Genomic DNA, 15097 nt, shown 5'->3' on the forward strand with positions numbered 1-15097 from the left:
CCGTTTGACCTGCATTAGTCTATGGACCCCCCGTTTAATGGCATTTCTATCTCTGAGACCCCCAAGTTATATTCTAAAATCAATTTTAATTTAACTCATAGAGTGGGTCCATTTGGTTCCATTTGCACACTCAGATCGAGTCACAGGACCCATAAGGGGTCCATTTGGTTCCAAACTATCATTTAGCTGGGGACCCCCTGGAACTCCCTCAAGGACCCTGGGGGTCCCCGGACCCCACTTTGGGAACCACTGGTGGGCCACACACACACACACACACACACACACACACACACACACACACACACACACACACACACACACACACACACACACACACACACACTGACACACACACACACACACACACACACACACACACACACACACACACACTGGAGTCGACTGGACATGATTGACGAGCGAGCCAGGCCTCCTGCCTTTAGTACTTTTTTCCCGGGAATTCTCCTCTAAGCCCCTCCCACGAGTGGCGTTGTCATGGTGGTGACCCGCCGGGTTTTTACGTGATGACGTCGGAAGTATATGAGCGGCGGCGGCGGGATATCTCGCTCCCTTTTTTTTAGCGCCATCAGAGCGGAGTGTTTTTTCTCCTGCTAGCTTTGGAGGATCGACCGCTTCGCTGCGCAGCGACACCGCCTCGCCTCGTCACCCGACCCGGTCCACAGTCACCGAAGGTAGGGGCGGACAGATAAATGTCTTAACGGCCGGTCACATCTCCGACTCGAACCGACCCGTCCACAGCGCAGAATGCGGGGATCGCAGAGCCACTAACCGGCGGAACGACGTGGATTATTGTAGCGTGGTGTGAGACCCGAACGGGAGGCTAAAACATGCTAGTTGAACCAGACAAGACAGGCGAGCAGGAGCAGCCATTTGAGACGGACCGCTGTCGGCTTTAGGGTGGTTTAGTTGTGACAAATCTAAACGTTGTATCCCCCGTCAAAATCATCGGCTTTTCCTACCTTTATTTCCCTTTTTTAACGTGAATCCAAACGGGGACGATTTAAGGTGGAGAGAAATGGTTAACTTTGAGTGTGAACCGATTGTGTGACGGCCGGTGGATCCAAACCTCCATGATGGTTGTTTTAACGTGTGAATAAAGCGGTGATTATTTAATATGGATCCTCCTCAACCGTTTCGGGGCCCCTTTTTTCGGCACCCTCCGGTTACCGTTTCTGTACCGCCGTCCAGAATCCGGTAACCGGGCCGGAGGGTCCCCCGAAAGGGGCTTAAACCTAAGGCTTAAACCGCTTCGGAAACCTAGTTTGTTGTACTAGTAGTGAGCAAAACCTCCTCGGATGATCCGTGGTGGAATTATTATTATTATTATTATTATTATTAGGCATTTGTTGGCACCTAGTCAGTCTTGTATTTTAGACAAATGCCTAATTTCTTGGGATGAGGGTGTGTATGTGTTGTCTTGTGTTGGATATTCTGAAAAGTTTCCACCCCCATTTAAATTATTGATAAAATAAATACGACTTAATAAGTATAACTCATAATAATGGAATAATATGAGGACTATAATGCTGAAGAACGGGCTGTGAATAGAATCTACTGAATCGGCCTTTAATTGATCAATATGCAAGTTGGTAGTTTTTATTTTGGGATAATTTCTCTTAATTATTAATAATAATTAAAACTGGTCGTTTTATTCGCTGGCCACTCTTCGTACACGGGCCTACATCGATCGCCCATATTTTCGCCTCGCATTTCTCATACAATGTGCCCTAAAATATTATATAAAGTGTCTTTAGTGCATATAGCAAGGTGGCTAAGCTAACTCCACTATAAAGGCACTACTGGTCGGCCGGCTAACTTAACAACTACTTAACAACTTGGCCAACTCGCCATATGACTTATTGTCTTGGGGTTGGGGGGGGGGGGGGGTGTATTAACGGTTACCAGCACATTTCCAGGAGTTGTGATTCAGATTGTCACTTATTTGCTAAGGTTCAGAGTGAAGGAGGGCATCCATCTCATCCTTTGTGGGACTGATGGCTTTGACTTTGCCATGTTGCTTCAGTGCAGTGTGCAGCATTAGGCAGCAACACGTGGTCGCTGGCAAGGCTCTTCTCCCAGAAGAGAGGGGAGCATGCCGGGACGGGCACACATGGACATCAAAGGGGGCTTCATCCCCTGCCCTTGTACCCCTCTGTAAAACAACTGCCCTCTCCAGACCACGAATGCAGCATTTACTACATGGTGAAAGAAATGCAAATGGCACTCTTTACCCATGCCATGCTGGAAGGCAGCATTCAGGAGAATTGCTTCTGAAATCCATGTCGTACACACCGTCACACCGCATCTCCATCCTCCACTAGCTAAAGAGTGCTCGACGTGTTGTGATCTTGTAGATCTGCTATTTTTGCTATATTTGTCCAAAAGTGCCCTCTTATGGGATTTTAGCCCCTGCCTCTGGTCCCTGGTCTGTTGGATGGGTCTGTGTGGGACAGCCTGTAGATGTGATCGAGTACAGTTAAAATACCCCAGGGGGTCCCACACTTTTTCATGTCAAGGACCCCCAAAATGATACTCATTAGCCTGCGGACCCCCCATAAGGACCAAGGACCCCCCATAAGAAGATTTTAATGGCTCTGAACCATTTTCAAGGACCCCCAGATTTGACCGGAATTAGGCTACGGTCCCCCCATTTAAGGGCTTTACCCCCCGATCTCTGGGACCCCCAATGTATATTGTACAATCAAAGTTAATTTAATTCTGAGAGTGTACAAATGAAACCAAATGCACCCGTTGGGGTCCATTTGGTTCCATTTGTACGCTCTCTGAGTTACAGACCCATGAGGGTCCATTTGGTTCCATTTGTACGCTCTCTGAGTTACAGACCCATGAGGGTCCATTTGGTTCCATTTGTACACTCTGAGTTACAGACCCATGAGGGTCCATTTGGTTCCATTTGTACGCTCTGAGTTACAGACCCATGAGGGTCCATTTGGTTCCATTTGTACGCTCTCTGAGTTACAGACCCATGAGGGTCCATTTGGTTCCTAATTATCATTTAGTTGGGGACACCCTGGAACTCTCAAGGACCCCACTTAGGGAAACACTGCAGTACGCTGCACTGTACACTGACTGGCCAATATGGTGTTGATTATAATGGCTTTAGAAGTATTTGAAAGGAATGCCTGGGTTGGGGTCCATGTGCTCTTGTACACAGTATGAATCAGGCCACAGATCCCATAGCCCAGTGGTTCCCAAAGTGGGTTTTGGGGACCCCCAGGGGTCCTTGAGGGAGATCCAGGGGTCCCCAGCTAAATTATATTTTGCAACCAAATGCACCCTTATGGGTCTAACTCTTGATTGTGTAGAAATGTGCCAAATGGACCCTAACGGGTCCATTTGATTCCATTTGTCCCTCTTCGGAGCTAAATTAATAATTTATTTTACTATATAAATTGGGCTTCCAGAGATAGAAATGCCATTAAATGGGGGGTCTATAGACTAATGCACGTCAAACTGGGGGGTCCTTGAAATTAAATGGTTGAGAATCACTGCTGGAAGCCGTAAAAACCTTCTATGGGGGTCCCTGGCATATGTTTTCTAATGGGGGTACATGGGCTAATGTAATGAGTGTCAGTTTGGTGGTCCTTGACATGAAAAAGTTAGGGAACCACTGCTGTAGATATGATTGAGTAGTGAGTACAGTATAGTGTGACTATATGGCTTTAGAAGTATTTGATCCATGTGCTCTTGTTTAATGCAAAGCATGCCCAAGTATGATCCAGCCACAGATCCCATAGCCTATTATAAGAACTACAGACCTGTAAGGTCCCCTTGGTTTAGTGGTTTTATCGGTAACTTAGCCTGGGACCCCTGGGAACCCCCCAAGGACCTGTGTGTGCGACTGTGCGTGTGGGGGTCCTCTGTTAGACCTCACTTTGAGAAGCATTTTATCCAGATTGATCTCAATAGGTTTCCTCTACTTTTAACATGTGTATCATCAGGAGATTTCTCTTTGTTCATCGTCAACATGGCAATGGAAGAGAAACGGTGAAGATGGTTGATCCGCTCTGTGTGAGTGAGTTGGAGGTATGTGATGATATCTGTGACTTGGCATCTGGCAGAGCTCCACTCCCATCCAACGCAAGTGTCTCTTTGCAGGCAATCGACAACATTATTCAAGCAACATAACGAGATGGTAGTTATTTATTTAGTTGAGTTGCAGGTTCATATTTATATAACATCCTGTGGCCTAGTTACATGCGTTTTTCATTGGTTAGGGACAATAAACAGTTCGGCAGCCTTCGTATTTGCTCTGTCACTGAATTTAAAGCATTGTTAATGTTTGCTTTTCTTTTTAGGGGGGGAAAAAGGCTTTTTATAGTACTCTCTCTCTCTGCCATCAATACTTTGGCAACGATGAAAATGTGAGGATGGCTAGGCAGACTATAATCTAAAATGTGAGGATGGCTAGGGCAGACTATAATCTAAAATGTGAGGATGGTTAGGCAGACTATAATCTAAATGTGAGGATGGTTAGGCAGACTATAATCTAAAATGTGAGGATGGCTAGGCAGACTATAATCTAAAATGTGAGGATGGCTAGGGAGACTATAATCTAAAATGTGAGGATGGCTAGGCAGACTATAATCTAAAATGTGAGGATGGCTAGGCAGACTATAATCTAAAATGTGAGGATGGCTAGGCAGACTATAATCTAAAATGTGAGGATGGCTAGGCAGACTATAATCTAAAATGTGAGGATGGCTAGGCAGACTATAATCTAAAATGTGAGGATGGCTAGGCAGACTATAATCTAAAATGTGAGGATGGCTAGGCAGACTATAATCTAAAATGTGAGGATGGCTAGGCAGACTATAATCTAAAATGTGAGGATGGCTAGGCAGACTATAATCTAAAATGTGAGGATGGCTAGGCAGACTATAATCTAAAATGTGAGGATGGCTAGGCAGACTATAATCTAAAATGTGAGGATGGCTAGGCAGACTATAATCTTGCCTTTGATATTTCTTCTCTGCAAGGCATTCCAATACAGCATGCTCTGATGCCAGACTGCATCTTGGCTGTTCTGAAACTGCATTAGATGGGTGAGAAGCGTTGTTGTCATTTCCAATGCATATTTGATATGTCAGTACCCCCCCCCCCCCCCCCCCCCCCCCATTAAAGAAAAAAAACATAGCCTGTCAGTCACTAGTGTGTCTGATGTGATATGAGTGTGTTTTTGAACATGCAGGTGTCTCGATCATACCCGAGTCATTGGCTAATCGCAGGCGGATTCAGAATTAATCACAGCAGTAGAAAGATGCTGCCATTGATATGGCAGCTCCACTAAATTAAGTTCCTTCCTTGAGATAAATTTAAAATGGATCTTTGACGATAGACTTCAACAGCAACCCATCAAATGTCTGAGCTTATTTTTATTAATATTTTTTACATTTCAGTGGTCATCTTCCTGGACAGTGGGCAGGGGAATCGTGGCTGGTCTTCTATTATAGACGTGTCATTTTCACTAGGCAGGAATACGTTGTTCAACTTTTCCATTGAAAAACCAATGATTAGTGATTAGAGAAGGTGAATGTATCGGTTGCTTTAAAATGCTTCTGAACCCCATCAGTTGCTTTAACTCATTCTGAACGGGCACCCATTTTGGTGTCAGCATCATGTTATGCTTTAGCTATTTAAAAATAGCAGATCTACAAGCTCATATCGCGCCACCGAGTGGCGCGATACGAGCTTGTAGGTCTGCTATTTTTGAAAAATCGAAGAGCGACTGACATTTTTAAAATCTGATCTCAGGTCAGAATGGGTTCATCAGACCAGTGTGTGTCCGGCGGAAACCTCGTATGAATCTGATCTCGGGTCAGAATGGGTTAAAATGTTAATGAAATTAAATTTGTGTAAGTTACATTTTATTTTGTTAAATTGACATTTTTGGCAACATTTTCACCTTGACAACAAAACACGCCCCAAAATGGGGAGTGTCACAACAACAAGGCACTGTTGTGAGGTTGTGGATTGGCTATTGTCTGAGAAGAGATGATGTGTTTTAGAGTGAAACAAGGAGGGGGACCAATGGACCACCAGGTATTGGTCATGCCTGGGCGACGGACTCCAATCAGGAAAAACAACAACACTACTTGCGTCATATCAAATCCCAGATGATATCTCGTCTATCACGATGTAGATTCAGTATTACCCAGCCCCAGACTCGGAGCAGACTTATTGTTGGACAGTAAAAAAAGAAAGAAAAACATTGTTTGTGATTTGCAAACAGTGACTGTTAGTATGGACTAGGGATGCACCGATCCGGCTTTTTGGCATTTGATACCGATTTCGATACATGGGGGTCCGGTCCAGTATCTGCTGATACAGAGTACCGATCCGATACCCCCCACAAAGAAACGTAATAACCTATTAAGCTGTATGCCTCACTGTGTGGAGTCTGGAATCATTCTTTTGTGTAAGGCAACATCAAGGCTTGACTTAAACATTACTTTCCCAACTTTGTAAAACAAAATGTAACAAACACAGATATAAATGCACTGAATTATTTATTAAATAACTGCAACAATTAGACCAGGTTAATGTGTGCGCAGGCTAGCCTAGCTGCATTCCACATGTTATACTGTCAATACTACACTGCTGTGTCACAGAGGAGGTAGAGTTGTTTTCATACTGTAATTACACATAATTATCGGATCGGATCGGATAATGGATCGGCACCGATCTCCGATACGAGTATCGGATCGGTGCATCCCTAGTATGGACTGGAGAGCAAGGTGCGCCACATGCCATGTTGCGTTTCCTTTGTATAGGTATCTATTTGCATAGACGTTTGCTCTGCACCATCTTCGGTATGCGTGCAGTACAGTAACACACCCTAAGTTGATACATACGTAATGGCTCCAGGCTTTGAACATAAGTGTGACCCTGCTGTCCTTTGCATGTTCTTTGCATCTTCGGTTCTGGTGACCTGCAGTATTGGGTTTCCTTCTGGGGCGTGGGGGGGGCATTAATGGGTTAAATATTATGGCTTTAAGTATTGATGAGTAGGCCCGTCACATTTATTTAATACATATCAATCGCAATTATGTTTGCATAGTTGTGTCATGACGTTTTCATGCGTTTTTATGTCCCCCCCCAAAAATGGAAGAAGTTGTAGCTCAGCAATTTTTTTAATACTGTATTTGTATATTTAAGTTATTCATCATATATTCTAAACTGTGCCATTTGTTTTATTTAAAAGGCAAACAAATTACATTTGTGTTCATGTGTTCCCATGTTCAATGCTAACAATTAATCGTCCACTTAAATGTTGTAATGGTGACGGCCCTATATGTAATTAAATAGCTGCAGCCTACAGCGTGCTGTGATACGATTTGGAAACCAAATGGCTGTAGCCTACACTCAGTGGACTGGAACATTGCTTGGTCATCATGTAACTATATTACGTGTATGCAGGCGCTTTCATAGTTATATGGAGCATTTACCATGGTGAGGGGTGACGTTGATTAGGTAGCCTAATTTAGCTGGGTTCAAGACAGCAGTGTCTCGTTAAGCCCTGACGTTTCCAAAACGAGCTATTAATTGCGGATGAATCGTTGGTCTTTTAAAACATTTATGCATATGGCAAGTTAACCGGCTCGCAAACCAGAGGCCAGCCAGCAGTAGCAAGTTCAACAACCACCATTCTATTCCGTCACTTCTCTGGTGCGCTGCTGCATCGCCTCCTCCTCCACCGCCTCAGTGACAGATTGTCACATAATAGTATAATAGCCTAAATTGTAAAAGTTAATCGCCAACATTCACCAGCTCAGCCCTCTTCATATTCAATAAATACATTACAAACAACATAATTGTTTTTCCGCAACACATAATTGTTGCGGAAAATAAGAGCCTGAGGCTCTGCCCGGCCCGACTAATCATGCATTTTGGGCCCTACCCGAAAACGTCGGGTCGGGTTTGGGCAGAGATTGAGAACTCTAGTTCATATAGCCACAGTGAGGGCATGCTGTAGGTGTTCATATAGCCACAGTGAAGACATGCTGTAGGTGTTCATATAGCCACAGTGAAGGCATGCTGTAGGTGTTCATATAGCCACAGAGAAGGCATGCTGTAGGTGTTCATATAGCCACAGTGAGGGCATGCTGTAGGTGTTCATATAGCCACAGTGAGGGCATGCTGTAGGTGTTCATATAGCCACAGTGAGGGCATGCTGTAGGTGTTCATATAGCCACAGTGAGGGCATGCTGTAGGTGTTCATATAGCCACAGTGAGGACATGCTGTAGGTGTTCATATAGCCACAGTGAGGGCATGCTGTAGGTGTTCATATAACCACAGTGAAGGCAGGCTGTAGGTGTTCATATAGCCACAGTGAGGGCATGCTGTAGGTGTTCATATAGCCACAGTGAGGGCATGCTGTAGGTGTTCATATAGCCACAGTGAGGGCATGCTGTAGGTGTTCATATAGCCACAGTGAGGGCATGCTGTAGGTGTTCATATAGCCACAGTGAGGGCATGCTGTAGGTGTTCATATAGCCACAGTGAGGGCATGCTGTAGGTGTTCATATAGCCACAGTGAAGGCATGCTGTAGGTGTTCATATAGCCACAGTGAGGGCATGCTGTAGGTGTTCATATAGCCACAGTGAGGGCATGCTGTAGGTGTTCATATAGCCACAGTGAGGGCATGCTGTAGGTGTTCATATAGCCACAGTGAGGGCATGCTGTAGGTGTTCATATAGCCACAGTGAAGGCATGCTGTAGGTGTTCATATAGCCACAGTGAGGGCATGCTGTAGGTGTTCATATAGCCACAGTGAGGGCATGCTGTAGGTGTTCATATAGCCACAGTGAAGGCATGCTGTAGGTGTTCATATAGCCACAGTGAGGGCATGCTGTAGGTGTTCATATAGCCACAGTGAGGGCATGCTGTAGGTGTTCATATAGCCACAGGGAGGGCATGCTGTAGGTGTTCATATAGCCACAGTGAGGACATGCTGTAGGTGTTCATATAGCCACAGTGAAGGCATGCTGTAGGTGTTCATATAGCCACAGTGAGGGCATGCTGTAGGTGTTCATATAGCCACAGGGAGGGCATGCTGTAGGTGTTCATATAGCCACAGTGAGGGCATGCTGTAGGTGTTCATATAGCCACAGTGAAGACATGCTGTAGGTGTTCATATAGCCACAGTGAAGACATGCTGTAGGTGTTCATATAGCCACAGTGAGGGCATGCTGTAGGTGTTCATATAGCCACAGTGAGGGCATGCTGTAGGTGTTCATATAGCCACAGTGAAGACATGCTGTAGGTGTTCATATAGCCACAGTGAGGGCATGCTTTAGGTGTTCATATAGCCACAGTGAAGGCAATTCTTCCTTTCCTTCAGGTGACAGTAATGGTTGAATAACTAACGGTGTGTCCCCCCCCCCCCCCCCCCCCCTAGTTCCCTCCCTCTGATGCACAGGATGAGCAGAATGAATACTGCACAAAATTGGTCAATATAAGTAAAATAATAGCCTTTCCATAGGGGTGTATTTTTGTATTTCTCCAAGAAGAATACAGCCAGTAGCATATTTGAAATAATTAAAACATAACTCATTTACCTCAGAATGTTTTAATTCTGGATAAAACCATAAAATGGTCTAATCTAATGGAATAAATTGATGATCAAATGCAGGAGTTTTCACGACTAATCTAACTGTAACTAGGGCTGTCACCTTCCCCCCCCCCCCCCTCACTGGTGCGAAAGTGGGTCGTAAAAACGGGGACGCAGTTTTGACACGTGTCAGTTCCAGGTCGTGATCTGTCGTCTCGTGGTACTGATGGTCTGTGAGAATGTCTCCCATACCCTCTGAGAAAACCCTGCTAATCTATGGGGATGCTCTGGGAGGAGGTTAATCTATGTCCTCTGAGGAGATGCTCTGGGAGGAGGTTAATCTATGTCCTCTGAGGAGATGCTCTGGGAGGAGGTTAATCTATGTCCCCTGAGGGGATGCTCTGGGAGCAGGTTAATCTATGTCCTCTGAGGAGATGCTCTGGGAGGAGGTTAATCTATGTCCTCTGAGGGGATGCTCTGGGAGGAGGTTAATCTATGTCCCCTGAGGAGATGCTCTGGGAGGAGGTTAATCTATGTCCCCTGAGGGGAGGCTCTGGGAGGAGGTTAATCTATGTCCCCTGAGGGGAGGCTCTGGGAGCAGGTTAATCTATGTCCCCTGAGGGGAGGCTCTGGGAGGAGGTTAATCTATGTCCCCTGAGGGGAGGCTCTGGGAGGAGGTTAATCTATGTACCCTGAGGGGAGGCTCTGGGAGGAGGTTAATCTATGTCCCCTGAGGGGAGGCTCTGGGAGCAGGTTAATCTATGTCCCCTGGGGGGATGCTCTGGGAGGAGGTTAATCTATGTCCTCTGAGGAGATGCTCTGGGAGCAGGTTAATCTATGTCCCCTGAGGAGATGCTCTGGGAGGAGGTTAATCTATGTCCCCTGAGGAGATGCTCTGGGAGGAGGTTAATCTATGTCCCCTGAGGGATGCTCTGGGAGGAGGTTAATCTATGTCCTCTGAGGGGATGCTCTGGGAGGAGGTTAATCTATGTCCCCTGAGGAGATGCTCTGGGAGGAGGTTGGGGAAGGTGGTGCCAGTCGTGACCAAGTTTGAGTCTCATACTGTCCCCATGTGGCTTTATTCGACTGAAACAAAGGGCTCTCGTATTAAAAATGCTGAATTGTATGATCTAGGAGCTGTTTCCAAACTTCCCAACTAAGATTTGTAGCACGATAGTGGTCGTAGGTTGATTCGTTTATCAACAAATCTGTCAATTGTGTTTGATACATGAGTGTACAATATCAATTTGATAGACAAATGCAGTTCAGTCAGTGTTTATTTCATACTTTCCATAGTAATGGCCTTTTTCTGATCTTATGGGAAATCTGTAAGTCTTCTGCTGCCTGTTGGTCTACCAGCCACTTTGGCCATCGACTAGATATAGGCCCAAGATATGGGTCTCATCTTGGGGAAAACAACTTTGAAGTCGTAATCCAAGCTGAAAGGTTGAAAAACGGCTGCTTTTGGAATCTGTTGGCCACCGTCTTCGAAATTCGAATCATTTCCAGTCGGTCTCTGGCACTGTTGGCACATTTGAATGAAGGCGGTCTGTTTTTGGGTCAGGCCATGTGTGCTGCTGTATGGTGTGCTGCTGTATGGTGTGCTGCTGTATGGTGTGCTGCTGTATGGTGTGCTGCTGTATGGTGTGCTGCTGTATGGTGTGCTGCTGTATGGTGTGCTGCTGTATGGCGTGCTGCTGTACGGTGTGCTGCTGTATGGTGTGCTGCTGTATGGTGTGCTGCTGTATGGTGTGCTGCTGTATGGTGTGCTGCTGTATGGTGTGCTGCTGTATGGTGTGCTGCTGTATGGTGTGCTGCTGTATGGTGTGCTGCTGTACGGTGTGCTGCTGTATGGTGTGCTGCTGTATGGTGTGCTGCTGTATGGTGTGCTGCTGTACGGTGTGCTGCTGTATGGTGTGCTGCTGTACGGTGTGCTGCTGTATGGTGTGCTGCTGTATGGTGTGCTGCTGCTGTATGGTGTGCTGCTGTATGGTGTGCTGCCTGCCATCATGTTGGTGTTATCGGTGGGTGGCCAGCGGGTGGCCCTTTGACTGTCCTGTCCTGTCCTGTGTCATCAGCAGCCAAAGCCTCAGCCCAGGCTAGTGTAGGGTAGGCAGGGCATGATGGTATGGAACTATGGATTAACTGAGCACTGCTCACAGCAGTGAGAACGCTTCACCCAGGCCATATGTAGGTCGGTTGTAAGATTAAAGGCGTTGGGTTGTGCTTTAAACTGCAGCAGCAGATGTTGGCTCACATGGCTGTTTACTCACTCTCTCTGTGTGTGTGTGTGTGTGCGTGCGTGTGCGTGTGCGCATGCGTGTGCGCGTGTGTGTGTGTGTGTGTGTGTGTGCGCGCCAAGTATAGGAATGAACAAATTTAACATGCATGCCTTTTTTAAATGCATTTTGCCATACACCAGGCTGACCAGGGCAATGTTGGGGTAATTCTAACACTGCTGTTTTCTCTGCTGGGGCTTTGTATAATTCCAGAGAGTAGCCATCATTTTGTTTCCAGTGGAGACGGTAGTCTGAAGCCCATCTTGGTGATTTATTTGAAAGTGTAGTTGAGTTAGAGGATCAAATTAAATCATGCTAAATATATCACAGTTTATGTCCTGTTAATGGTTCCTGGGATAGTTGTTCCTTTTAATGATGATGAATGAATGCCTAATGTTTGCTGCCTGTCATAATCAGAACGAGATTAATTGGGGTTAATAATTGAAAATAATTCTTTAGCCGTTTTGTTTTCTGAAACCAAATGAGTCAGTGCATTTGTCAATTAATCGAACTCTGCGGTTCTATCGTTGGGTGGTTCTATCCGAGGAGAGAGAAGGGCAGAGAGGGAGAGGGAGAACACACAGAAACATCTCTGCTCTTGCGCGACGCGACAAGACGGGGCACTTAGTCCTTTAACCCATTCTGACCTGAGATCAGATTCATACGAGGTTTCCACATGGACACACACTGGTCTGATTAACCCATTCTGACCTGAGATCAGATTCTAAAAATGTCAGTCGTTCTTGGATTTTTCAAAAAATAGCAGACCTACAAGCTCGTAGCGCGCCACTCGGTGGCGCGCTATGAGCTTGTAGATCTGCTATTTTTAAATAGCTAAAGCATAACATGATGCCGACACCAAAATGGGTGCCCGGTAGGAATGGGTTAAGCCGGGTGAGATATCGTTGCCTTAAAAAGAGACAAGACATATGTGGTATAATGTTGTTCGTCTGACATCCAGGAGTGCTAAATTGTGTAATGTGTGATGGCAGTTTCAGAAGGGCAGCTGAATATTATTTTAGGGGTATAAATAATCTGATTATGCAAAACCATATAATTCATTGTTATCTAAACTCCAAAATTCACTTTTATGCACATTTCTGATGTTTGTACCATGGATGTAGCCTGGTTAATAAACCAGACCGAATCAGCCGTTGGCAAAAAAGAATTGCCTACCAGCGGATTTCGGTCTGGAGAATGTGGCGCCCAATAGGGACACGGTATGCAATATGGGCGGGCTTTGGTACAGTGACGTTCAATGCTTGAGACCTTTGACTGACAGTAGCTCTGACCAATTGCGTCAAAGAGAAAATGTTTCCCTGGAAATGAAATCCAAGCTGAGCCTCCCCAGACTAATATCCCGCGGATCTGTGCGATATTAGTCTGGTTTATTAACCAGGCTACCATGAATGGGCATGACCAACATCATAATGGAACAGACATGCTGAATTATACTTCTTAGCCATACCAGGAAAATCCACAATATAGTCCTGAGGCCAGAAGCCATAAAAAGAGACAAAGCGACAATGTGATTTTTGTTTTGCTACATGTCTGTAGTTTATGAAATGATGTGATTGCAAATGTCAAAATGGAAGCTGATTACTTGTTTCTGGCCCTTATATCTGATGTATGATGTGAAAGGCATAACTCAACGACTAATGGGCCGATTTGGATGATTCTGACATCAAAGTATACATTTTCTGGGGTGCTGAGTTGATTTAAGAGGTGACTGAAGCAATTAAAGTTCAGGGTCATGTGTCAAAGGTCAAGGTTGAGGAATCAACTAACCGGTTAATAGGTCGATAAGGTTAGCAATATTAATGATTTAATTGATGATTGACATCCCTGATGCTTATTGAATCACGTCTACTCTGGTGACAGTAGGATGTAACTCCAAACTACTAACTATTGTCTAACGGTTTCCTTTCCTCTCTCTTTCTTTCTTAGCATCAATCTACTTGGCTAAGATGGCAGATATTGACAGCAAGTAAGTGCATCCTTTTTTTGTCCTGAGTCCTATCCTTCTATTTCAACCCATTTAGGCCTGACATAGGCCTATGTTTCTATATCAGTGGTGCTCAATATTTCATGTCAAGGACCCCAAAATAAATTTCCACCGACCCCCATCTGAAAATATGTAGTTCCAGGCACCTCCAGAAGATATGAGTTAAAAACGTTTGCTGTGAAAGAATATATTATTCAAAGATTTGCGCCACATTTTCACGATTTTTCAAAAATAGCAGACCTACATACAAGCTCGTAGCACAGCACAGAGTGCCGCGCTATGAGCTTGTAGATCTGTTTTTCAATAGCCAAAGTATAACATAATGCTTAAGTTAAAACACAAAGGGCTTCACGCCCAGAATGGGTTAAGGAATATGACGTAACACTTCCCTGTGCATTCTGTGTGTCGAGCGCGTCGATGCACATCGTTTTATGTAGGCTGGACTGGATGGTGGTGATTTTCTACCATCAAGAGGAAGCAAAGCTCATGGATCATTATTGTCGGGCTGTCGGGCTTGTAGAATGGTGTTTCTGACTGTAGTTTTTAGAAGTCCATCGAATGGTGTCGGCCACATAATCGCGTTAACGGTTCCATTCGGACTGGAGACGTGTTGCTTGTCCTCCCTCTCTGTCCTCCGATTCCTGTATGCCGTCCTATGTAAAATGTTTCATTTGAAATGTAGTATATCATGGAAAGACTTTAAAAAAAAAAACCCTTTGATTCAAATCGGCAACATCTTGGTTTTGGAACGGGTGGGTGTTCTTTTTTTCTTTAGGGTGGGGAGATGAAGGGCAGATGTGGTGTCTATTTGAAACCTGCATCATTCCAACATGGTGCCTGGGATGAGAACGGTCTTGATTAATTTATAGCTGAAAGTGAAGCCAATTACCAAAGTACAGTCGACGCTTGTGAACAGGACTGTGAAAAGGGGAACAAACGCTGCACAACAAGGCGGTTTCTTCATTGCGCTCGTGTTGGAGTAAGCAGATAAAATGCCGAGCCATCCAGCCTGGCCGTCGTCTCTCGGTCACAGATGGCACTTCTTCTTCCTCATTTCGCTGCCATGAAAGTGGCTGTTTGTTTACTCTGCTTGGGTTGTCATGTTTGGCCTCGCGATGCATCGACAACGTCAGTCCACCCCCCCCCCCCCCCCCCCCCCTTTACAAATGGGCAGGCGCTCGAACGCTCGTCGGTTCCACCGCTGCTGTCGATCATC

At 45.3% G+C, this 15097-nt stretch overlaps 1 protein-coding gene across 3 annotated transcripts in view; it reads left to right on the forward strand.

The window, feature by feature from the left end:
- The first annotated feature begins 586 nt into the window (after nucleotides 1-586).
- Nucleotides 587-15097, forward strand: part of nap1l1 (nucleosome assembly protein 1-like 1) — a 46303-nt gene continuing 31792 nt past the window's right edge. For all 3 annotated transcript variants that reach the window (XM_083757855.1, XM_083757853.1, XM_083757854.1), the window contains exons 1-2: nucleotides 587-692; nucleotides 13824-13863. In XM_083757855.1, coding sequence (XP_083613981.1) covers nucleotides 13844-13863 — 20 coding nt within the window. In that variant the 5' untranslated portion in view covers nucleotides 587-692; nucleotides 13824-13843. The remainder of the gene's footprint in view (nucleotides 693-13823; nucleotides 13864-15097) is intronic.

The sequence above is a fragment of the Protomyctophum parallelum genome (genome assembly GCF_964188405.1).
Source record: "Protomyctophum parallelum genome assembly, chromosome: 22".
Taxonomy (NCBI): Eukaryota; Metazoa; Chordata; class Actinopteri; order Myctophiformes; family Myctophidae; genus Protomyctophum; species Protomyctophum parallelum.